The 23701-nt window shown below is 45.1% G+C and overlaps 1 protein-coding gene across 6 annotated transcripts in view; it reads left to right on the top strand.

Moving 5' to 3' along the window:
• Nucleotides 1–16546, top strand: part of Dpp8 (dipeptidylpeptidase 8) — a 55203-nt gene extending 38657 nt beyond the window's left edge. For 4 of the 6 annotated variants that reach the window (XM_006243254.3, NM_001394091.1, NM_001394092.1 and 1 more), the window contains 5 exons: nt 5197–5343; nt 6665–6817; nt 8638–8780; nt 9492–9603; nt 12846–16546. In XM_006243254.3, the coding sequence (XP_006243316.1) occupies nt 5197–5343; nt 6665–6817; nt 8638–8780; nt 9492–9603; nt 12846–12968 (678 nt within the window). In that variant the 3' untranslated portion in view covers nt 12969–16546. Of the gene's footprint in view, nt 1–5105; nt 5344–5704; nt 8248–8637; nt 8781–9491; nt 9604–12845 lie in introns of those variants that run through there. The other 2 variants (NR_172080.1, XM_006243256.5) reach the window with 2 other exon arrangements.
• The last annotated feature ends 7155 nt before the right edge of the window (nt 16547–23701 follow it).

Genomic DNA, 23701 nt, shown 5'->3' on the forward strand with positions numbered 1-23701 from the left:
AGTTTGAATGAATGAATGAATGAATGAATGAATGAATGAATGAATGAATGAATGAATGAATGAACGAACAAATAAACAAATAAACAAATAAATAGAAGAGATGTTATTTGTTTGGGATGGGAATCTTGCTATACATATAGCCCTGGCTAATCTTGAGTTTTTCCTGTAAACAAAGATAACCTCAAACTTGCAGTGATCTACCTGCTTCTGCCTCCTGAGTGCTGGAATTACAAGTATAAGCCAACATGCCCAGCAATACATAATATTTAACAAGTATTCATATTCTTTAAAATGTGACAGATGCTTTTATACAAATAGAAATGAGGACAGATCAGGTGGACCAGCAAGATAAGGTGCTTATTTAATAAAGGCATTTGCTGCCAAACCAGACAATCTGAGCTCGCTCTCTCCCTCTCTCCCTCTCTCCCTCCCTCTCTCTCTCTCTCTCTCTCTCTCTCTCTCTCTCTCTCTCTCACACACACACACACACACACACATGCATAAATGTAAACAATCTGACTATACATGCTATATATAATATAGTTTGTGTGTCCATATAAAATGTAAAATGTTTTAAAGCAGGTGAAGCTAGATGATAGTGTTGGAGTTTGGAGAATTGTTTCTGAAGAAGACTGTTTGGGCTCCCAGTTATTCTCACATCCCTTCTTGGAGAAGCAAAAGGCCTCCAGATTTGCAAAGGCCAGCCTGTCTCTTGGGGGGCTGAGTATCTACATCAGACAGTTGAGACTGTCTTTGTAATAACAAGGAGAGAAGTGAGGTGATTTTCTAAACCACGTCTAATGTGTTCTATGCCTCTGTCTCAGTTACTCTTCTACGGCTACAACAAAGCTGTGACCAAGGCAGTTTCATGGTGGGGTCATCCCAGCAGGCAGGCAGGCAGGCAGGCAGGCACTGGAGCAGTAGCTAAGAGCTCACATCATGATCCACAGGAAAAGGCAGAGAGAAGGCTATCTGGGAATGCCATGGGCTTTTAAAATCTCAAAGTCTCCAAGTGACACCTCCTCCAACAAGGCCAGATTTCCTAATCCTTCGGAACAGTTCCACCAACTGGGGACCAAGCATTCAAATGTAAGCCTGTGGGGGCCATGCCCATTCACACCACCACAGCCTTGCAATTCGTTATCTGGTACCTCCTTCTAAAAAGACTTTTACCCATCAAGTTCCCTATTGCTGAGATTCCTTATCTCCACTTTATATTCATTAATTCCAAAAGTAGTAGTGGAGGTCCTACTCTATACACAGTGAGAAGAAATGACTTGTTAGGCCTTCTCGCATGGAGAAGGAACAGTAAGCAAGGTCCTGGAGTAAGAACCCCTTTGATACTGTTGCTGTAGGGTGGAGCTTAGCTCACCGGAGGGAGGGTAGCAATAGACTCAGATCACCCAAGGCCTACATAATCTACCCAATGTCCACATAATCTAAGGTCACAAAGGCCACAGAAGCCATTGCGGGCTAAGGCTCAGCTCAGTGGTAAAACACTGGCCTGGCGTTTGTGAGATTAGGTTCAACTCACAGTACCAAAGGGCATGGGATGAGGATGAGTGATAGGGTGGCTTTTATCTATCCATCCATCCATCCATCCATCAGTCGTGAAGGATAGCGGGAGTAGGAAGGAGCTAAGTAACAGTCACATCTCACATTTTGAAACTATCACTGTTCCTGCCTGAAGAGACCAACTGTGGAGCTTGAGACTAGAAGCAGGAAGGGCAGTTTGGTACCTGGTGCAGTGTGCTTAGACACAGCACAGACAGCAGGGTAGGCCTTTGCTCCCTTCCCTTCTTTCACACCGCTTAACCACACTCAGTTCTTCCCACCATTTTAATAGAAAAACTAGCAAATCAAACATCACAAAAAATAAAATCTTTAACAGGCGGGTGTGGTAGTTCATACCTTTGATCAGATAGATCTCCAGCCTGGTCTACATATTAAGACCCTGTCTCAAAAGAAAGGTAAGAAAGGTAAGAAAACCTTTGAACTAGGAAGCAGGTTGAAGAGTTTGCCGCACATGCAAGTCTGACAGTCTCAGATTTCCAGAGCCATGAGTCCCAAAATTATCCCCTCCCCCATATACATTCTCGTGGATAATTAGTGTACACACGCAGACCCCACAGTAGTAATAATACAGTTTTGCAGGGGTTGGGGATTTAGTTCAGTGGTAGAGCGCTTGTCTAGCAAGTGCAAGGCCCTGGGTTCGGTCCCCAGCTCCAAAAAAAAAAAATACAGTTTTGCTTGTTTGTTTGTTTGTTTGTTTTTGAGACAGGGTTTCTCTGTGTAGCCCTGATGTCCTGGAACTCACGCTGTAGACCAGACTGGCCTTGAATTGCAGAGATCCACCTGCCTCTGCTTCCCCAAGTGCTGGGATTTAAGGCATGTGTCACCACTACCAGCTCCTCTTTTTAATTGTTATTAATAACCTCAAGTCCAGTTAGTGCCGCTTATGTGTTAATAACTGAGTTTTAAAAATTAAATACTTGGGCTGGAGAGATGGCTCAGTGGTTAAGAGCACTGACTGCTCTTCCAGAGGTCCTAAGTTCAATTCCCAGCAACCACATGGTGGCTCACAACCATCTGTAATAAGATCTGATGCCCTCTTCTGGTGTGTCTGAAGACAGCTACAGTGTACTCATATACATAAATAAATCTTTTAAAAAAATTAAATACTTAAACGGGCATTTCACAACACACAGATACATGGTAGCAATTGTGCGTAGGAGAGAATGCACAAACTCCTCAGTTACCAGGGAGCCCCAGGTCAATGCCTTTGTGTGAGCGAGCTTCCCTCACACAATATAGTAGGCAAGGCCGTGGTACAGCTGCTTTAGTAAAGGATTCTCCCTAATGTGTTTTTTTGTTTTGTTTTGTTTTGTTTTGTTTTTTCTTGTTTTTTCGGAGCTGGGGACCGAAACCCAGGGCCTTGCGCTTGCTAGGCAAGTGCTCTACCACTGAGCTAAATCCCCAACCCCCCTAATGTGTTTTTAAACTGATATAATAATTGTATATGTTTATGAGATACCCTGTGGTTTAGGGGCTTTTTTAGGTTTTAAGATGAGGACTTACTTTATCTCCCAGGCTAGCCAGAATTCCAGGCTTTTGTGGTCTTCCCAATTCAGCCTCCTCAGTAACTCAAACTACAGATCTTGGTGCCACCACCCTCCCCAGCCTCTCTCATTATTTTGTGTTTCTGTGCATGTATACACAGTAGGGGTGGTGCTGTGCCACAGTGTGCATGTAGAGGCCAGAGAACAACTTTGTGCAGTTTTCTCTGGATTCCAGAAATCAAACTCAGGTCACCTGACTTTCGCAGCAGGCTTTTCCCCCACCAAACCATCTCTCCATCCCCCTTTTTTCTTTATGTGAGATAGTGTCTCAATGTGTAGCCGTGGCTGGCCTGGAGCTCATTTTATAGGCCAGGATGGCCTCAAATTCACAGAGATCCACCTGCCTGTGCCTCCCAAGAGCTAGGGTTGAGGGCGTGAGCCGGCACACCTGACTCTCATTTTCATCAGAGCCTCTTCAATGTCTCTTCAATGTCCATCTTAGAGCTCAGCACCCGCTCAGCACCCTCATTAATGGATGCTGATCTTTTTTTTTTCTTTTTTTTTTTTTTTTTTTTTTTCAGAGCTGGAGACTGAACCCAGGGCCTTGCGCTTGCTAGGCAAGCGCTCTATCACTGAGCTAAATCCCCAACCCACTCAGCACCCTCATTACACGTCGCTCCTGTTGCTTTACAGCCCAGAGACTTCCTGGGAAATGTCACTAGCTATTTAATCATTGGTCAGGCACCATAGAGTATATGCTTATACAGACCTAGCTGGCACACTTCATGTGACTTCTTCTTGCAGTAGTGACATACAAGCATGCAGTGTGCACAGCTGCTGCAGTGGAACCACATTGTCCTAATAACACGAATCTTTGTGTGGACGGCACTGGGCATGAACCCAGGACTTTCTGCATACTAATTATTTAGTCCATGACTGGGCTGCCCAAACTTTCAACTCTTGTCATTATCATGAGCAGGAGGACACTCAAGCCTGGTGGTGTACACCTGTAATCTTAGCTTTGGGGGAAATGGAGGCAGAAGCAGGAAGATTGCAGTTCAAAACCCGACTCACCTATTGAATGAGTTCACGTCCAGCCCTGACAACTTAGACTCTAAAAAAAAAGGGGGACCTGAGGGTTGGATGGTGGTGGTGGACTGTGCTCTGGATGCTAGCACTCAGGGGCCAGAGACAGGCAGATCCATATGAATTTAAGGAAAGCCTGGGCTACACAGGGATAATCTGTCTCAAAAAAATTAACACCACCACCAAAAAAGGCCCTGAGGCTGTGGCTCAGTGGTAAGTTTTGCCTAGAGTGTGGAGGGCCCTCGGATCAGTCCCAACTACCAGACACAGCAATAACCTGGTCATCTGTTACCAGCCATCTTTCAGTGTGTGCTCATAACACTGGCAGTGCAGTAGCTTGTTTACGATAACACTGCCCCAAACACAGGAGTAATGCCCGTGCCATGCCAGCTATGCTGTCATTAGACATTTTCAGCTCCGTTGTGATCCCAGGGGACCACCATCTCTTGCATACCCTGAATTAACTGAAACATGAGCATGCGGGGCGGGGCTCCATTTCCAGTACAGCACCAGACACAGTCACACTCTCTCACTTTGAAGGGTAGTCTCTAGGGTAATAAAGAGATTTAAAACTCATGATACTTTTACACTAATTTGTCTAACAGGAAAAAGATAACTGGACTGATGACAGAGTTCATTAAATGCTACATCTCCTCACTGTCACTCAGCAACAACTCCAGAAGAGTCAAGTGGGCGAGAAGATGTTCTTAATTGTCCTCGTCACTGTTACTTGAATGACATACTCTGGTGTAGATAATTCGGCAACTTTCTCTGTGGGTGCATTAACTTACCTTACTTAAATCCTAATTATCTGATCAAGAGTGAAGTCTGCAGTTGTTTGGTATTTGCTGGGAAGCTTTAAGAGTGACTAAGTGTGAGCAACACAAACATATCAAGACTTGAGTAAATTTAAAAACGGATCCCTTCACACTTATATTTCAAAGGGAAGGTAATAGTAAGTAAACTCAGCTTCCTGGTGCTCGCCGTGTCTCCCCGTCTCCTGCTCTGTATGCTGTCACGTAACTTCACTGACGATGTGCTTCTCTTCCAGGTGCAGCTGGTGAACAATCGGTTTAAAGGAGTCAAGTATTTCCGCCTGAACACCCTGGCCTCCCTGGGTTACGTGGTTGTGGTGATAGACAACAGGGGATCGTGTCACCGGGGGCTTAAATTTGAAGGCGCCTTTAAATATAAAATGGTGTGTGAGCACAGAGCACTTTCTTTTCGAATGTTTTCATTTTCTTTGAGTTGGGGGAGGACCTGAGTGACGGAGTGAGGGAGTACATGCTAGAATTGAGCAGTGGGAAGAAAGGCACAGTTGGCTTTACATTATATCCACTCCTGGATACCTGTATGTGACCCCCAGGAGCTGAGGTGGAACCACTTCTGCCTAAAGACCCCCTTCCAGGTTGTACCTGCACCTCCCCGCAAAGCAGCCCCATTTAGCGTGCAGAGTCCCATATATGACTAAGGAATAATTGAGATTTGTTCTGTCCTCTGTGAAGAGGGAAACCAACTGGTTAGTTCCTTCCTTGTGACAAGCCTCTTTCTCTCTGCAGGAAGCTTTAAATGCTACCTTTTAGAGATGCCCCAGGTCCTTTCTGCTGCTTTGGGAAATGATGACAGGCCGATGTTCCTTTTGCACATAAGGCAGTCCCTGTGGTTGCCAGTGTGTTGGACATGCTGAGTAAGACATGGGACGCTCTCCCACAGACAGTTCTTTGACCTTATGTTGTATTCTCATGTAAGTTTTTGGTTGTTTTCCTTTTTGGTTTTGGCTCAGTGAAGTGAGACTGTGTGCACTGGCAGGCCAAGTGATACCCTGGGTGGTACTAGCAGGAATTACGCTGTCCAGAGCTTTGTTAGAGGCAATATGCTGGAAAAGAGAAAGTTAGGACCTCAGGGGTAATGCCCTCTGTTTTGTTGTACTTAAGTGCTAAAAGGAGGGCTGGAGAGATGGCTCAGTGGTTAAGAACAGTCTGTTCTTCCAGAGGTCCTGAGTTCAATTCCAAGCAACCACATGGTGGCTCACAACCATCTGTAATGGAATCCGATGCCCTCTTCTGGTGTGTCTGAAGACAGCTACAGTGTACTCACATCAATAAAATAAATAAATAATAAAGTGCTAAAAGGAGAGGTAAAATTAATCTCTTAAAGGGGCTGAATTTTTGTCTTTGGATAGAGGAAGGCTTGTTACAAGGAAGTTGCTGGCCTCTCAGCAGACAACAGAACAAATGGAGTGGGAGACACAATGTAGCTAGGGACAGTGGGCAGTGACAGGGAAGGCCCTGGTGGGGTGACTAAACCCCGCCAGCCAGCAGAGTAGCAGGTCCTTACCTAGAGATGCATTTTTATCTTTACGTTTCCTGAGGTAAAAATAGAATATCATTTATTAATAAACTCTAATCTGAAAAAAGAAACTGTCCAGGAATTTTTAGTAAAAATATGAGGCAGCTTTAAAAAGAATTCTCTAAGACTAGTGCATATCAGAGCCAGTGAGCTTTCTCCCTTTTTGACAGGGCCAAATAGAAATTGATGATCAGGTGGAAGGACTCCAGTACCTAGCCTCTCAGTATGACTTCATCGACTTGGATCGTGTGGGCATCCATGGCTGGTCCTATGGTGGCTACCTCTCCCTGATGGCACTAATGCAGAGGTCGGATATCTTCCGGGTATGTGGCTGCTGTATTTTGGGCTTTGTTTCTTTGTTTTCTTGATTTGGGAGTTTTGTTTTTAGACAGAGTTTCTCTGTGTAGCCCTGGCTGTCCTGAAGCTCGATCTGTAGATCAGGCTGGTCTTGAACTCAGAGATTTCCCTGCTTCTGCCTCCCAAGTTCTGGGATTAACATTATGTGTCACCACCACCTCGCTCTCTATTTGTTTTTATAATTAGACAGAATTCTCTGTTAATCGAAGACACCTGAAAATGGTAATTTTTTGAAGGTTTATGGTTGCCAATATTGTAGAATGTTTTGTTTACGTGTCTTACAGCGTGGGAATGAATCTTTTGTGTTAGCATAGCCTTCTAAACACTTGTCAGCTGAGGCACCAGTTTATAACTACTTATATATGCCAACGATTGAAAGCCATGATTAGTAAACATGTGCAAAGTATATCTTCGTCCCACGCCCTGGTATATCCTCAACAGCCAGCAGTGCTTAACACAGCAAGTTCTTAGTAGAATCCTTAGAACTTAATACTGTAAAGGTTACATGGAGATGACAGTTACTAAGAAAATAGCAGTGAGTGGCTCGATGAGCTGTCCCCTCAAGGAAACCCGAGGGCAAGCCTAACAACCTGCGTTTGATCCCTGGGACTAAGTGGTGGGAGGAGAGAGCCAACTCCAGAAAGTTGTCTTCTGACCGCTGCAGCCATGCTGTCTAATGAGTCCACCCATGCAAACACACACACACACACACACACACACACACACACACACACACACACACACACACGCCCGTATAAAAGCATAATGTTTTTAATGTTAAAAAAACAAAGGCAGGGTGTGGTGAGATAGCCTGGCAGGTAAAGTACCTGCCGCCAAACCTGGCAGTGAGTGCAGTGCCCACACACAGTGGAGGAGCAAACTGAGCTTTGTGGGCTCGACTTCGCACAGACAGATGGTGAGATAGTTAGTGTAAACAAAATAGCAAGAATGTGAATTAAGAGCAGTAGTCTTTATGTCAGTAATACAGTTCCACTTTGCAATGAGCAGTTTTTCTATTTTTTGTTTTGGAGTTTGTTTTAAGACAAGCTGGCCTCTAATTTGTTGTATGGCTGAAGATAATCTGAGGGCTGCCTGCACTTCTGAGGGTTGGGATTGTAGGCATGCAGCACTCTGTCCTGTTTTGGGGAAGTAATAATTAGGAACAAAATAGCCAGGCACAGTGGTGTGCACCTCTAATCCTGGGACCTGCAACAGACAAAGAAACAGAAGAGTTGCCAGCTTGAGGCCAGCCTGGACTACCTAATGAAAACGAATGTAAAACAAAGGAAGTTAATTAAAATATCTAAATATAAAACTACATAGAAGCTTTAAAATGAAGTGTTTTACTCACATATACCCCAATCGTTTTAAATTCTGTGTTGCTTAAGGGGAAAAAGTTAAAAAGGAACAGAAGTGGGAAACAGCGGGTGCTTTCTGTGGAGGAGGTTGGCAGTTATACCTGTTCCCAGTGCGGGATAGGTTCTCAATGATGTCTCCTTCAGGATCTGCTTTGGATAAAGGAACTCCTGGTTTGTATTTCAGCTGTCCCAGTTTCAGGGCATGGTGCAGGGTGTGCCTCTGGGACATGAAGCTTACTGACTCACAGAGTATCAGATTTGTGGCCTTGGCACCCGACTTCCGGCTTCTGCCTGTCCTGAGATGTGTGCCCAGTAGTGGGACTGAAGCATTGCAAGGATAATTTTAGCTCATACATTTGCAATTGTAAGTTAGCCTTGCTAGCCCTCTTTTCTGGGACATAGCTGACTGTCCATGTTCTCATGTGTAGGTTGCTATTGCCGGGGCCCCAGTCACTCTGTGGATCTTCTATGATACGGGATACACGGAGCGCTATATGGGTCACCCTGACCAGAATGAACAGGGCTATTACTTAGGATCTGTGGCCATGCAAGCGGAGAAGTTCCCCTCAGAGTAAGTTCATGCTTTACAATTAAGACTGTCAATTTTAAGTGATGTTTTAAAAACTAAAGATAATGATATAAACTAAATACTGAAAATTAAAATGAATGTTTTATAAATACTAAAAAAAATTTTTCTTCCTCAGTACCAGGGATTGAGCCCAAACCATTGCATAGACAAGTGTTTTACCACCGGCTGCTAAACTACTAGTCACACTCAGAGCTGAATTAAGTTAGTTCAGATACCATAGTTGGAGAATTTTTTTAAATATAATTATGCAGGGGTTGGGGATTTAGCTCAGTGGTAGAGCGCTTGCCTAGGAAGCGCAAGGCCCTGGGTTCGGTCCCCAGCTCCGAAAAAAAGAACCAAAAAAAAAAAAATATATATATATATATATATATATATAATTATGCTTATTTTTATCTTTATAAGTTATATTGAAGCAGATGCTTACACTGAAAGAAGTTAAGTCCGTAAGTGTATCGGAATGGAAGGGAGTCCATGTCAGCTCAGTGTTTTCACAAACGTGTTCTAGAACACATAACGAGTGTGATCAGACGCTGGCCATGCTTTTCTCTCTATTCACTACATATGGCTTAGTACTGAAAATAGCCAGTCCTCACCCTAATGGTACAGCATTGTCAGTAGTCTAAAGGACTTGGAGGTCAGCCATCACGCCGTGCTTCTGTCTTGCCTAATCCTCTAACATTTTTATTCCTCTAGACCAAACCGCTTACTCCTCTTACACGGGTTCTTGGATGAGAATGTTCACTTTGCACACACCAGTATATTGCTGAGCTTTTTAGTGAGGGCTGGAAAGCCGTATGACTTACAGGTGGGTTGTTCTGCACTTTCAAATCTAATATGGTGGTCAATAGTGAAAGAGTGGTCTGAAATCTAACGAAGTGAGGAACAAGGGTGAGTCTCCAGCTGTGTCTGCACTCTGCCTGAGAACACTAAGGAAATAAGCATAGCTAAGAGTCTTTAGCTGATAAAAATTATCAGCTATAAAAACTATCAACTGAAGGCATATTCAGCGATGTGGCTTATGTATCTGTGTCCATTCAGCCTGTAGACCAATGGTGGCCAAACATTCATGATCTTAACTTTGCTTCCAGTCTCCCTTTCAGTGAGTGGAGAGACATTTTATGATTTCGTTTTAATAAGAGGGTTTTAAAGACTTGATTGCAGGGCTGAAGTGGTGACTTACTGACACTCACAGCTGCCCTTAACTCCAGCTCCACCCTCTAGTGGTCTCCATGAAATCTTACATATGGTTGGTGCAGATGCATATACTGACACACACGCACATAAAAGATAAAGGAATCTTTGTCTAAAGACCTGCTTAGAAAACCTTTCAGTCTTGATTTCATTCACATCGTCATACAAATAGAAACTAATGGGTTACCCTCTTTCACTGAACCTTTTGCTAAGTAAGTAAAGAGTTTGGAGAAGGTTTTAAGAGGAATTGCTTTTAGCCAAGTGGAGTGTTGCAAACTTGTAATCCCAGCTCCTTGGAGGTAGACAGGAGGATCAGGAACACAGTGCTACATAGCAAGGTGAAGGCTAGGCTACAAGAGATGCATCCCCCAAAAACCACACCCCTATAATCCTGGGGCCTGATACAGGCTGCCAGCTGGAGGCCAGCTTGGGCTACATAATGGGACAGTTTTTAGTCATGGCCTCATCATATACTGCTGACTCAGCCTACATGTGCCACTGTGCTCGATGTGAAAGACTGACAGACATAAAGACATAACCCACACAGACAAGGCTTTGGTGTGTGTAAAGGACTTCTGAGAGCAAAAGGCTTGAAAACTGCCACTATAGACAAGTGTCTCACAGTGTAACCTGGCAGAAATGTCATCTAAAATATCAAAAGAAAAGAAAAGTATTTTTCATGAACACATAATCTTAAAGAACAAGAAAGACCAGTGTTGCACGCACGCACGCACGCACGCACGCACGCACGTGTCATGTGGAGGAATAAGTGGAATGAGCCCACCCGTGGACTAGCTTCTGTGCAGAGCTAAAGCCACAGTTATAAAATTGTCATTCTGTCACATGAAAATCCATTTGAGTTGAAGACCTGGCTCAGGGTTTAGAAACAGGGAAGCTCTCAGTGAGTTGCAGAGAACCTGCGTTCAATTCTCGGCATCAACATGATGGCTCACAGCCACCTGTAAGGTACACACATGGTACATACACACAGACAAAATGTTCATAGACATTAAAAAAATAAAAAAATAAGATTTCTTTTTATTTAATTTATATGAGTCCACTGTAGCTGTCCTCAGACACATCAGAAGAGGGCATTGGATTCCATTACAGATGGCTGTGCGTCACCATGTGGTTGCTGGGAATTGAACTCAGGACCTCTGCAAGAGCAGTCAGTGCTCTTAGCCAGAGTGCTCCAGCCCCCGTGAAAAAAAATTCAATCCATTGGTATTCAACCTTGAAAATCAAATGAATCTTTTTTGATCTTATGTTGATACCTGAAAATTCCGCTTTAGTACTTCTCGGATATTGAGTCTTTATATCACATTTTTGTTTTTATTGTTTTTGTAGGGCATTGGTTATTTGGATGAGTGGGGGGTTTTGTGTCCTTGTTTTTGTTTTTGTGACAGGGTCTCACCCTGTAGCTCTGGCTGGCCTGGAGCTCATAATGTAGACTTGGTTGGCCTTGAACTCACTGAGATCCTCCTGCTTCTACTTCCTAAGTGCTGGGATTGTAGGCCCATACCCCATGCCCACATTTTTATAGTCCCACCCTACAACAGCATCAACTGAGGTGGAGTAAGCTGCTGGTTAAAGCACCAGGCAGCATAAGGATAAAAGAGACGTCTACCTTGGGTTCTAGTATATAAAATTCTGACTTTTAATACCACTTAAGTGAAAATGGCCTGTTTATTTTTACTATGTTTGTGTGATAGAGACTACTGTAGCTCCTGGGATAATACAGTACCTCACCTCAGACCATGTTTGCACATCAGCACTTGAACTCGTTCATTTTACATTGTTGGAGCAGCACAGTAAATCCAGTGAGCAAAGCACATTCAAGATAGTTGTCTACAAATTTGTTTAAGTAGCTTTTTGTGTTGTTTGTTTTGTTTCTTCAGCAAGATTTCACTGTGTAGATCAGGTTAGCCTTAAACTCATGGTCTTCCTGCCTCTACCTCCCATGTGCTGGGTTGAAGATAGTTTAGACCTTGTTTTTTTTTTGTTTTTTGTTTTTTTTTTTTCCCCGGGGCTGGGGACCGAACCCAGGACCTTGCGCTTCCTAGGTAAGCACTCTACCACTGAGCCAAATCCCCAACCTAGTTTAGACCTTGTATAGCCTTTGATATGGTTTCCAAGGAGTCTTGGAAGCCTACAGACTACTAAGGCAATGAACCTCTAAAGAACCCTTCTGGTCAGGCTGGAGAGATGGCTCAGTGGTTAAGAGCACTGACTGCTCTTCCAAAGGTCCTGAGTTCAATTCCCAGCAACCACATGGTGGCTCACAACCATCTGTAATGAGATCTGATGAAGACAGCGACAGTGTACTCACATACATGAAATAAATCCTTCTGAAAATATCCTTCTGAAGTCTTATGGGTAGGTGTGTAAAAAATCATAAGAACCCTGGGATAATATGTTTTGTTTTTAAGATCTATTTATTTATTTAATGTGTATAAGTGCTCTATCTGCATGTACACCTGCATGCCCGAGAGGGCATCAGATCCCATTACAGATGGTTGTGAACCATCATGTGGTTAGTGGGAATTGAACTTAGGACCTCTGGAAGAGCAGGCAGTTCTTAAGCACTGAGCCATCTCTCCAGCCTCAGGATAATATGCATTATTGTGATACCACAGAGAGGCATTGTTCCATATTGATAATCCAGTTAGAAACCTCTGGAAAACATCTTAGCACATGGCAGCCAGAGGCAGGAAGAGTCTGGAGTTTGAGGCTATCCTTAACTTGGACTACATGAGACCCAGCCCCAAAAGAAAATGTGTAAGTAACTGTGTTGGGAAGTCTTGGAAGAGTGGCATCACTAAACTTCCTCCTCTTGCCTCTGCTCTTTGTGTGAAGATCTACCCTCAGGAGAGGCACAGCATCCGGGTTCCCGAGTCTGGAGAGCACTATGAACTGCACCTACTGCACTACCTTCAGGAGAACCTTGGATCGCGCATCGCTGCTCTGAAAGTGATGTAACTCTGACTCGTGTAGAACCTGCGTACACCGTCTAACCACACAAGGAGGGTTAGCCAATAGAGAAGCCAGAGTTGACGATCCCACTTTTATACCCGCCACATAAGATCTACTTCTGAAAGTAAATTTGGTGCCATGCAGAAATCTGCAGCTCATGGATAGTAATCTAACACCTTAACCATGCACAGAGAACTGAGTGACGTGTTCCCAAGACAGTGCAGTGCCTGAGGGTACGGAACGCAGCACCAGCGCCACACACAGACCAGCCTGCGTCCACTTTAGCAGTGTCAGCCTTGGGACTTAACTAGTGGATTTGACAGTGTACCCTGAGTTTGTTCAAATATGATGATAGTAGTGATTGATTTGGTTCAGTTCCAGGATCTCTGACTAGTTATGGATTTGATAGCACTTACGTCTGATTGAATAGCTTATGCTTCCTCACTTGGGTTGTATCCAGCATGTCATGAACTAAATACTACTAAGCTTATGACTTTCCTAGTCATTAATAATTTTTCAAGGATAACTTAGTGGCCTCCTGAAGATACTTACTTAGGCTCTGACCAATTTTTTTTAACCAATTTAAACAGCATCTAGTATAAGTAAATGTCCTTTTTCTTTGATGATGTGGGGTTTTCTTTCACATAAGGCGAGTAACTATGCAGCATGAGTTTAATCACAAGTCTCAAGATATTGACAATTAGAGGCAAAAATTTTTTAATCAGATTATTTGAAAGCTTGAAAATTAGCAGGCAAGTTTTTTCTCCTTTTAGGAACAGAACATGTACACATTTACTTGTATTCTGAAAATATAATGGTGCCGTTTCCATTTGGCCTTTCCTTAATTAATGTGTTCCCGAGTTCCCAGGAGGTGAAAGGATTACAGTGGGAAGGGGGAGGCCTGGTGCAGGGAATGACCAGGAGAGACCAGGTCGCAAGGCTCTGCTTAAGAACTGAGCAGAAATAGTTGGCCAGGAACACTGGTGAGAGAGACCAGAGTAAATGTCAGTGTAGCTGGGGACCAGAGCTAGGATGCCACGCTTTGCCACCACAGCTACAGGGCCAGCATTCGGAGCGGTTACTTTTACAATTCCAGCTTTTTGTTATTTTTCCTTTTAACTTTAAAAAACTTACAAATCTAAACTTTACCTTTTTTTTTTATTTGAATGTAATTTAGATATCACTAGCTTAAAATAAAAAGGTTTCCAGACTACTTCTTTGCCATAGATAATCCCTGACAAACCATGGCACTCTGTGTTGGAAGCCTATCAACAGTTGTGTTACTCAGCCATAACCTTCTCCTGCTTCAGCCTTCCTGCTTGACTCTGAAGGGGTGCATGAACTTTCAAATGCAGCTGGCATCTGCACTATGGCCTTCCAGTATTAGATGGGTCCCACTGCAGCCAGACACCTGTGGGTTTGACCCTCATTAATCACAAACCCCAGTGTTTGGACAGTTACCATAACTTAAAAATCACTCTAAGAAAAACCGCTGTGTTTCTTTCTCACTGCCACATCAGGTCCCTTTTCAAGAAAGCACAGTGAAGACAGGGACTGCCAGAGTAGAGATGGGTGACCATGGGGTTCTGTCCTGGGAAGGGAGGGCTGGGTTTTGCTGGCTGTGTATTTATACTGTATGATAGATCCCACACTTTTATTGTCTATCTATTTTGACTTTAATGCTTATGACATTTTCTCGTGCCAAAATTTGTTTATATTTTTCAAGTTAAATTAAACTGATTTGGGTAACTTTCCTTCCCCTACAAAGTATTTCCCCCCTGACTTACGTCTATTTTGGCTGTTGAGAGTGGCATTTGCAGGACTAACTAACCTCCAAGAGCTGCTCCTTACATTCGAGGTAGGCATGACATGAAGTAGCTCCCAGCCACCCACTTGAAATCTCTCACCCTTACATTTGCTTTGTACTGAGACATCTCTTATTTTAAGTAGACAAAACATAGAAAACCTCGATTGTCCCAGATTCTTTCTGCCTTCTCTCTGGCTGTCACAGGCGTGCATCTACAACTGTCCTTTAAATGCCCTCCTACTTCTCCAAGAGGGTAAGTGCTTGACTGACTTACAGAAAGAAAGGTGACTTGACCAGGTTTGCTTGTCAACATCAGTGACAAAGGCATCAGTCAGTTGGAGCAATCAGAAACCGCATTTGTCCTCTGTCTGGAGGTCAGTGAAAAGAGGCACAAGTCCCTGAAAGTACAAGTTTAGTGGAAGCCAGGACACACTCATTAAGGACCAAAGTGTGGGGTTTTCACAGGCTCGATAGCAAGAGCTACTGTACGTCCAGAACAGCAGGACTCTTAAGTTCATCCAGGACCAGTCTTGAAGCTGCTCTCAGAGGAATGAGCTCATCAGTTTGGGAGGAGACCCAGAGTGCATATTTCCAGCACAGTGAGCTCCCTGGGCACTTCTCGTCAGGTCTGCAGTCTGCTTTAGTAAACTGTAAGTGTGCAGTTGCAGCCTTACATGGTGACCTACACGGTGGCTGACAGCAGTCAGGGAAAGGCCTCAGCCGTGATGCCTGTTGACCTCTTGCAGAAGCAGAGCAAAGCACTCTTCATGCCCTTAGTCTGAAAATGTATTTGGTCAAGATGACTTTTCCCATTCCTGGCCCCTCTAAAGCCTCACACAGAAAGACAAAGCCACGCTGCACGCTTGTTCCCTTTAAAATCATGAGCCACAGGTATGCGTGCATGGAGGTTCTTCCTGCCTTTACAGTTCTCTCTGCTGGTGGGAGGAGTCCAGTCTTTAACATAACCCAGTGCCCTGCTAGGGGGAAAAAGCCTGTGTTCTAGAGAGAAAGAAACATGCCCAATATCCACAGTTAGTACTCAGAACCAGGGTCCAACTTTGGCCTGCCTCATGGTGGCTATGTGATATTTAAGAAAGGTAGGGTTTTTAAAGAAGTATTTATTAATATATTCCTATATAACATTTTAAAGGAAGCCACATAAAAATAGTTAATTTTTTCCTTCTAAGTAAATGCTAAGCATGCTTATTAACGAAGCAGTACCGATGAGTATGTGGCATTCTGAAGCTAATTGAAATCATTCTATTAAATGTCTTCCTTGGTGTCATGGGAGATAGGGACACAGAATGTTTGCATAAGCCCAGGAACCCATCTTCCATGATGTGAGACAAGAGCCTCAGCCAGGTCTACACTCTGCATGTGAGAGCATCCTCTCCTAGCACGTGGAAGGAACTGGAAACATCCCGACTGTGGCCTTCCCAGCCCCACCCCTCCTCTCCTACCTGCCCTCCCTGCTGTTCCAGAAGCCCCTTGCAGACACAGAAGCTGTGTTTGTGTGTTTGGTTTTAAGTAACCCTAATACAGATTTATGCTGTTTTCAGCAAACTGGGATTTGGGGCTGGTGGGGTCTTTAAGTTTAGCACATAAAGTGCCTGCTGTTTCAGCACCGACCTGAGCATAATCTGCATGTCTGTCTCCAGTGAGCGTACGGGTCTCCTCCTTTTCAGCCCCACGGCTTTTAATTGTGTGGTGTGAAGCATTAGTTTTGCTGCGTTTTATTACAGGTTCTTGGTTGCAATAAAGATGCTGCTGAAATCAACTGGCTTCAGTGTTCCTTACCCCTGCTCCTCCTCCCCTCCCCATCTGTACAGCCTCGCTTTGATGACTCAGTGGTGGGGTGACTGATACCCAGGGTCATGTGCTTGCAATGAAGGGAGATGTCGGGATTGGGGTTCAGGATCCTGTGGGAGCTCCAATACAAACGCTGAGTGGGACGTGTGCAGAGTGCTGTTCAGTACCTGCCGGAGGTTCCCCGAAGCCTCAGCCTGGATGCCAGGGCAGAGCGCACCTGGAGCCAGGGACTGACATATACTTCCTGAACTGCTGGGGGCTCCCGACTTATATCACTGACAATTGATAGGAGTCCGACAAGTGGGAATCACTTGCTAGATAGTTACTGCCAGTTACTGACTGCTCTTCTAGAGGTCCTGAGTTCAAATCCCAGCAACCACATGTTGGCTCGCTACCATCTGTAATGGGATCTACTGCCCTCTTCTGATGTGTCTGAAGAGAATGACAGTGTACTTACATTCATAAAAAAATAAATTATTTTTAAAAAGGTAATATGGGATGGGAGAGAGATGGCTCTGAAATTAAGAGCACGTCTACACTTCCAGAGGACCTGGGGTTATGCAAAACATACACATGGAGCACATTATGCCTAGTGCATAGTAAAGTGTAAGTGGTGTGGTGGTGCAGGCCTTTAACCCTAGCACTTGGGAGGCAGCGCTAGGAACATCTCTGAGGTTAAGGCCAACCTGGCCTACAGAAGGAATTCCAGGACAGCCAGGGCTACACGGAGAAACCCTGTCTCAAAACAACCCCACAAACAAAACCAAAGTGTCCTGAAAAAAGGAAAAACAGCTCCCGAGGACAGCATGAAGGTTGCATACCTTTCTTGCTGACACTGGAGAGGTGGAAGCGGGTAGGTCACAAGGTGGAAACCAGTGTGCACAGCTACACAGCAGGACCTGTCTCCCAGGCAGCAGCAGCACGAGTTTACGCAGTCTGCTAGGTATGGTGGTGTGCACCATGGTCCCACTCAGGAGGCCAACGCATGGGGCCTCAGGAGCACAAGAAGCCTGGACAGTAAAGACAGCAAGACCTTCTGTGAGGCAGTGGGGAGGGTTCAGGGAGAATTGTGTCACCTTACCTACCTTTACTTTCCGCCTCCTCAGGTGGAGGCTTTTGAGGCTTGCCTCTCTCACTGAATGGTCTCCATCAGAACCAGGTCCTCAGAACTTTTACCTGTATGGGATTTGGGATTGCTGCCCAAGAAAGGTGGGGGAACAAAATGGCGTCCACAATGAGCTTGGCTACATTCTGCTCCCTTCGAGTTTTAGGGGCTTGGGCATGTTTCTATAATATCCTGACTCTCTGAGTTCCTAGGTGGCAATAATGAAAACCTCCCAAAGCACCTGCTGTCTGCTGCCGCACTGGAGAATTCCGTGAAGGTTACTCAGAGTTAGCTCTTCCTTTTATGTGGGACTAGTCCTTACTGACTTGCTTTCTCTAGTTGGATTACAGACAGGAGGTGGCACTCCTAAACTAGCTGACTTCTCCTCAAGTAGGGGTCACTTGCTAGATAGTTACTGCCAGAATTGGCTAGATAATAAATAAATGAACCCCTGGATGGCTCGGCAGATAAAGGTGCTTGCCTCCAAGCCTGGTGACTGAGTTCAAACTGGGGACTAGTATGGTGGAAGGAAAAAGCCAACCCTGGAAGGTTGTCCTCTGACCTCAACACACACACACAGAGAGAGAAAGAGAGAGAGAGAGAGAGAGAGAGAGAGAGAGAGAGAGAGAGAGAAAGAGCGCACTTGGTCACAGGCTCTATTCTTGCATTTCTTCTCCACATAACTGAGCTTTTTTGTTTTGATGATAACTTTGCCTGCTGGGGGGTCGAGGGGAGAGTACAGTTTTGCCTTTCCCTGGTAGCAAATTCTACTGAGTGCTTTTCATTCTCATGAGTGCCGCTTAGTTTTGTTGGTTTGGGTTTGAGGGGTTAAGTTTTTTCTTAATGTGTATGAATATGGGGGGTGAAGTGAGATGGTCCCCATATTTAGACATTTGAGAACTTTGTCTCCAGTTGGTTGCACAGGGTAGGTTTATGAAGTATGGCCTTGTGGAGGAAATTGTCACTGGGGTGGAACTTTGAGGTTCTGTTTGAGTATGTTTTGTCTGCTTCCTGCCTGTGGGTGGTAGGAGCTCTCAGCTGCCGCACTAGCTACCATGTCTGCCTGCCTGCCATGCCCCACACTGTGACGGTGATGGATTCCGGAAAAATAAACTCCCCTGTATGTTGCTTTGGTCATGAAGTTCCATCATAGCAAGGGAAAGTAACTGATGCAATGAGTGTATGTGCATGCGCGCGTGTGCGTGTGCGTGTGTGTGTGTGCCCGTGTGCCCGTGTGTGTGTGTGTGCCCGTGTGTATGTGTGGTGGGTGTGCCCGTGTGTGTGTGTATGTGTGGTGTGTGTGCCCATGTGTGTGTATGTGTGGTGTGTGTCCGTGTGTCTGTGTGTGTGTGCATGTGTGTGGTGTGTGTGTCCGTGTGTGTATGTGTGGTGTGTGTGTCCGTGTGTGTGTGTGGTGTGTGTGTGTTCATGTGTGTCCGAGTATGTGTGTGTGTGCACGCATGTGTGTGTATGTGTGTGGTATGTGTGTGTGTGGTGTGTGTGTTCATGTGTGTGTCCGAGTATGTGTGTGTGTGTGCACACGTGTGTGTGTTCATGTGTGTGGTACGTGTGTGTGGTGTGTGTGTGCCCGTGGGGGGGGTGTCCGTGTGGTGTGTGTGTGTATGTGTGTGTGTGTGTGTGTGTGCGCGTGTAAGTATATGCACCATGTGCATGCCTGGTGTCAGGGGCTGGAGAGGTGGCTCAGAGGTTAAGAGCACCGGCTGTTCCTCTGGAGGACCCAGGTTCAGTTCCCAGCACCCAGCACATGGCAGCTGACATCTATCTGTAGCTCCAGTTCCAGAGGATGCAGCACCCACACACAAACATACGTGCAGGCAAAACACTAATTGCACATGACATGAAATTAACATAGATAAATAAAGTGTAAAGGAGGAGGAGGGTGTCAAGCCTCCTAGGCTCAGAATCCCAGGAATGGTTAGCTGCTATATGGGTGCTGAGGACTGAACTCTGGTCCTGTGTAAGCCCAACAAGTGTGCTTAAACTGTGGGCCATCTCCTAGCCCTGGTTTTTGTCTTTTTAGGAAGGAGGATGTGAGATTTTCTTGTTTTGGGTTTTGGTTTTGTTTTTTGTTTTGTTTTTTTCAAAGAGGATCTCACTGTATAGCCCAGACTGGCTTCTAGCTTCCAGTCCCCCTGCCTCAGCCTCCCAAGTGCTGGGATTATAGGCCTGTGTCACTATGCCCAACTCTATGCCAATGTCTTGAATCATTTCCCATGTCTTAGTCCAGTAGTTTCAGTCTCAGGCCTCACATTTAGAACTTTGATCTACTTTGAGTTGGTTTTTGAACAGCTTCTGAGAGAAGCTCCACCATTTGGTCTTTTTTGGTTTGTTAGAAATGGCTGTCCTTCCCTGACGTAGCCCTGTATGCCTTTGTTACCAGTTGGCTATAGATATTTGGATTTATTTCTGGGATCTCTACTCTATTGACAATAGGAAGAGAAAACTCTAGATGGATACCCTAAGGATCACAGATACAAAACTATGTGCAAAAGCAATAAAATTCTAGCAACCAGAGCCCAACAGCTTATCAGAAAAGTTTACGCTACGGAGCTAAATTTATCTAAGGGTTGCAAGGCTGGCTCAATGTATGCAAACTAACAGGATGTAGTAAAATCCGATCCTTATGAAGCATAGCTCAGTGGTAAGGAGTTCATGTTCCAGCACCAGAAAAAAAACTACAGTCATCTCAAAATATGCTGGCAAGTATTTGATACAATTCAATATCCCTTTCCCTTCGGGGTAAAAATCCTGAACACATTAGGTATAGCTCTTGCTGTGAAAGCATGAGGACCTGCATCTGGCCTCCAGATCCCATGTAGACAATCCAGCTGTGGTCATCCCAGCATCAGGGAAACAGAGCCAGCATAGCCTACCTGGTGAGCTCCAGGCCAACAAAAGGCCTTATCTCTAAAAACACTGAGATGACCCGGCTAAAAGAACTGGTCCCAAGTTCAGATCCCTGGAACCCACAGAAAAAGCTGGGCGTGGTAATGCACACTCACAATGGACGTTAGGAATAGAAACAGGCAGATGCTGAGAGCGCTCTGGCTGGCCGGCCTAACTGAAATGATAAGATTCTGGTTCAGAGAAAAACCCTGTCTGGAGTCAAAGAGGCAAAACTGATAGAGGAGGATGCCCAAAGGTTTACTCTGGCCTCTGTGTGCGTACACATAGGTGTATATGCCCACATCCCATACATGCATGCAACCCACACACAAGGTGGATCTTCCCTGAGGAAGACCTAAGGTTGACCTCCAGCCTCCTCAAGCACAGACACATGGTCACGCACACGTTCACACACGTACACGCACATGCAAACAGACACATAGCAGTTGAAGAAAAAGAACAAAGCTAGGAGCACTACAATACCTGCTCTCAACGCAGCATAGCCATAGTAACCAGAATAGCACAGTGTTAGCAGAACAGACATGGAGGTCAACAGAACAAAGAGCAAAGCACTGGGATCCTTTCTCATTGAGTCCCACTGAGGCTTTAAGCCAACAGAAGTGCTTTCCTCAGTCTGCTTACTATTACAGTTGCCTGGGGAGCTTTTAAAAACCGTGGATGTCTGAGTTCTTCCTAGGATCGATTACATCAAAACCAAGAGGAGGGTCCTGCCATCGTTTAATTTCTATAGACTCCCTAAGTGATCTTAACACAGAGCCTCCGAGGTGGAACCATTGAAGTTGCCATTCGCAGAACATGAGCTTGCACGGATTCTTCAAAATCAGCTCATCTGTTGTTTCACAGGGGAGCTGAGGCTGTGCTGGGAAGAGATTACACCTCCACGTGCCTGGAGGGGGAGGGGGAGGGAGAGAGAGGACTAAGAGCTATCTGTGGGGCTGGAGATGGGGTTCAGAGCACTGGCTGCTCTTCCAGAATATCCCAGCACCCATGTGGCAGCTCACAATTTTCTTTAACTCCAGCTCCAGGACAGCCTCTCCTAGCTTCCATACAAAGTTAGCATGTACGTAGTGCACAGATACACATGCAGGCAAAAACCATTCGCACATGTAAAAGTAAATAAAGCTTTTAAAAGAGGGAAAGGGAGCTCCTGCCCGGGCCTTCTACCTGCCCAGTCTACCTCCACTGTGAGGAGCAATGTTCTACCAAGCCGTATCTCAGCAGAGCCACTTGCCAGAGTGAAAGAGTCTATGTGGACCACAGAGAGCGAGGTCTCTGGACTGGGGAAAACAGGGTAAATGGAAAAAGCCAAAACTCAAGCTGGAGGGATGGCTCAATGAGTAAAGAGCTTGCTGTGTGAGCATGAAGAGCTGAGTTAAAATCTCAAGCACCCACACGAGCAGCCAGGCAGTTCAGAAAGACTGTCTCAGTTATAAGAGGGAAGGCCTTTAGAGTACCTCAGCTGATAGAGCTGCTGCTGACCAGGCCTGACAAGCTGGGTGCAAGCTCCAGAACCCAAACAAAGATGTAAGGAGAGAGCTGGCTCCATAGGGCCGTCCTCTGACCGCTACATGTTCACTGTGACAAGAGTGCTTTATGCACATGTATACCCACTGACAAACACATCACCCACTGACAAACACATCACCCACTGACAAACACATCACCCACTGACAAACACATCACCCACTGACAAACACATCACAGAGAGAGAGAGACAGACACAGAGAGAGAGACAGACACAGAGACAGACAAACAGACAGACACAGAGAGAATGCCAGCCAAGCAAGGTGATGTGCACCTGTAATCTTAGCACTTGGGAAGCTGAGACAGGAGGATAGTGAGTTCAAGATCAGTCTAAACCATGCAGCAAAACCGTGCTCCAAAAACTATGTCCCTAAATCCTAGGGGGAAAGTCTACTATGGCTATTTGTGGTGAGAGTTTTGGTTTCTTTAAAAACCCAGTTATGCTGTGGGAATATGTTTTTATTTTATTCCCACGTGCGGGATAAGAGGCTGCTTCACAGCCTCATGCACTAGCAGGGCCGTGGTTTTACCACCTGAAGATAGTTTATGTTTGAAATTCTGGGGACTTTGCAGAGCATATAAATGTGGGAGCCCCTAGAGGGTTCGGGGCCACGCTGAGAAAACAGCTGCTGCTCCTGGCTGTTGCTGTTGTGGCTTAAGAAGGAGGAGAAGTGGGCTGGAGAGATGGCTCAGAGGTTAAGAGTACCCGACTACTCTTCCAGAGGTCCTGAGTTCAATTCCCAGCAACCACATGGTGGCTCACAACTATCTGTAAAGAGATCCGATGCCCTCTTCTGTGTGTCTGAAGACAGCTACAGTGTACTTATATATAATAAATGAATACATCTTTTTTAAAAAAGGTTAAAAAAAGAAAGAAGGAGGAGAAGTTAAAGATGACCCAAGGAAGAAGATTGGGCTCGCCCAAGGAACTCAACACCCCCAATCAGCAAGAAGTAGTCTCTTTTGTTGGCTGGAAGAGATTTATGCCCCCTTCCCCCTCTAATCTGCTTTCTCCCCCACCTAGTGTGTGTAGGGAGTAGGGCCAGGGTGGAATAACATTTGAAAGGGTGGTAGATATAAAAACCCAATAAAATAACTCAAAAAATGTCAACAGTTGTTTTACTAAACCGTCATGTCAAACTGCCTCCTTTATACCCAAAGATTGGAGCTGCTCTCCGCATTGGCGAGAGAAGATTCTTTTTGCCCTGGGCAGCAGTTAGAGCAGAGACGCATAACTGGTTGAAGTGCTGAGATTAAGTGAATGGGTGTTCAGCCTAAGTGTAACATCGGCATTCAAACCCCTTTCTCCAAGGCTCAGGGAATGTCTCAGAAAGCGTGTAAGAGCTGTGAAGTGCTATTTTCTGGTCACCACATACGGTACACTTGTACACTCACACAGCCCTCCTCATGGGCATGACATCAAGCCACTTAAATCCCAGCATGGCCATTAGAGAGAAGGCCCAGGGGTTAAGAGCCCTGTTGCTCTTCTAAAAACCACAGGTTTCATTCCCAGCGCACACATGATGGTCAATAACTGTAACTCAGCAAGATGGTGGTGGTGCAGGC

The sequence above is a fragment of the Rattus norvegicus genome, chromosome 8 (assembly GCF_036323735.1).
Source record: "Rattus norvegicus strain BN/NHsdMcwi chromosome 8, GRCr8, whole genome shotgun sequence".
In the NCBI taxonomy this organism is placed as follows: Eukaryota; Metazoa; Chordata; class Mammalia; order Rodentia; family Muridae; genus Rattus; species Rattus norvegicus.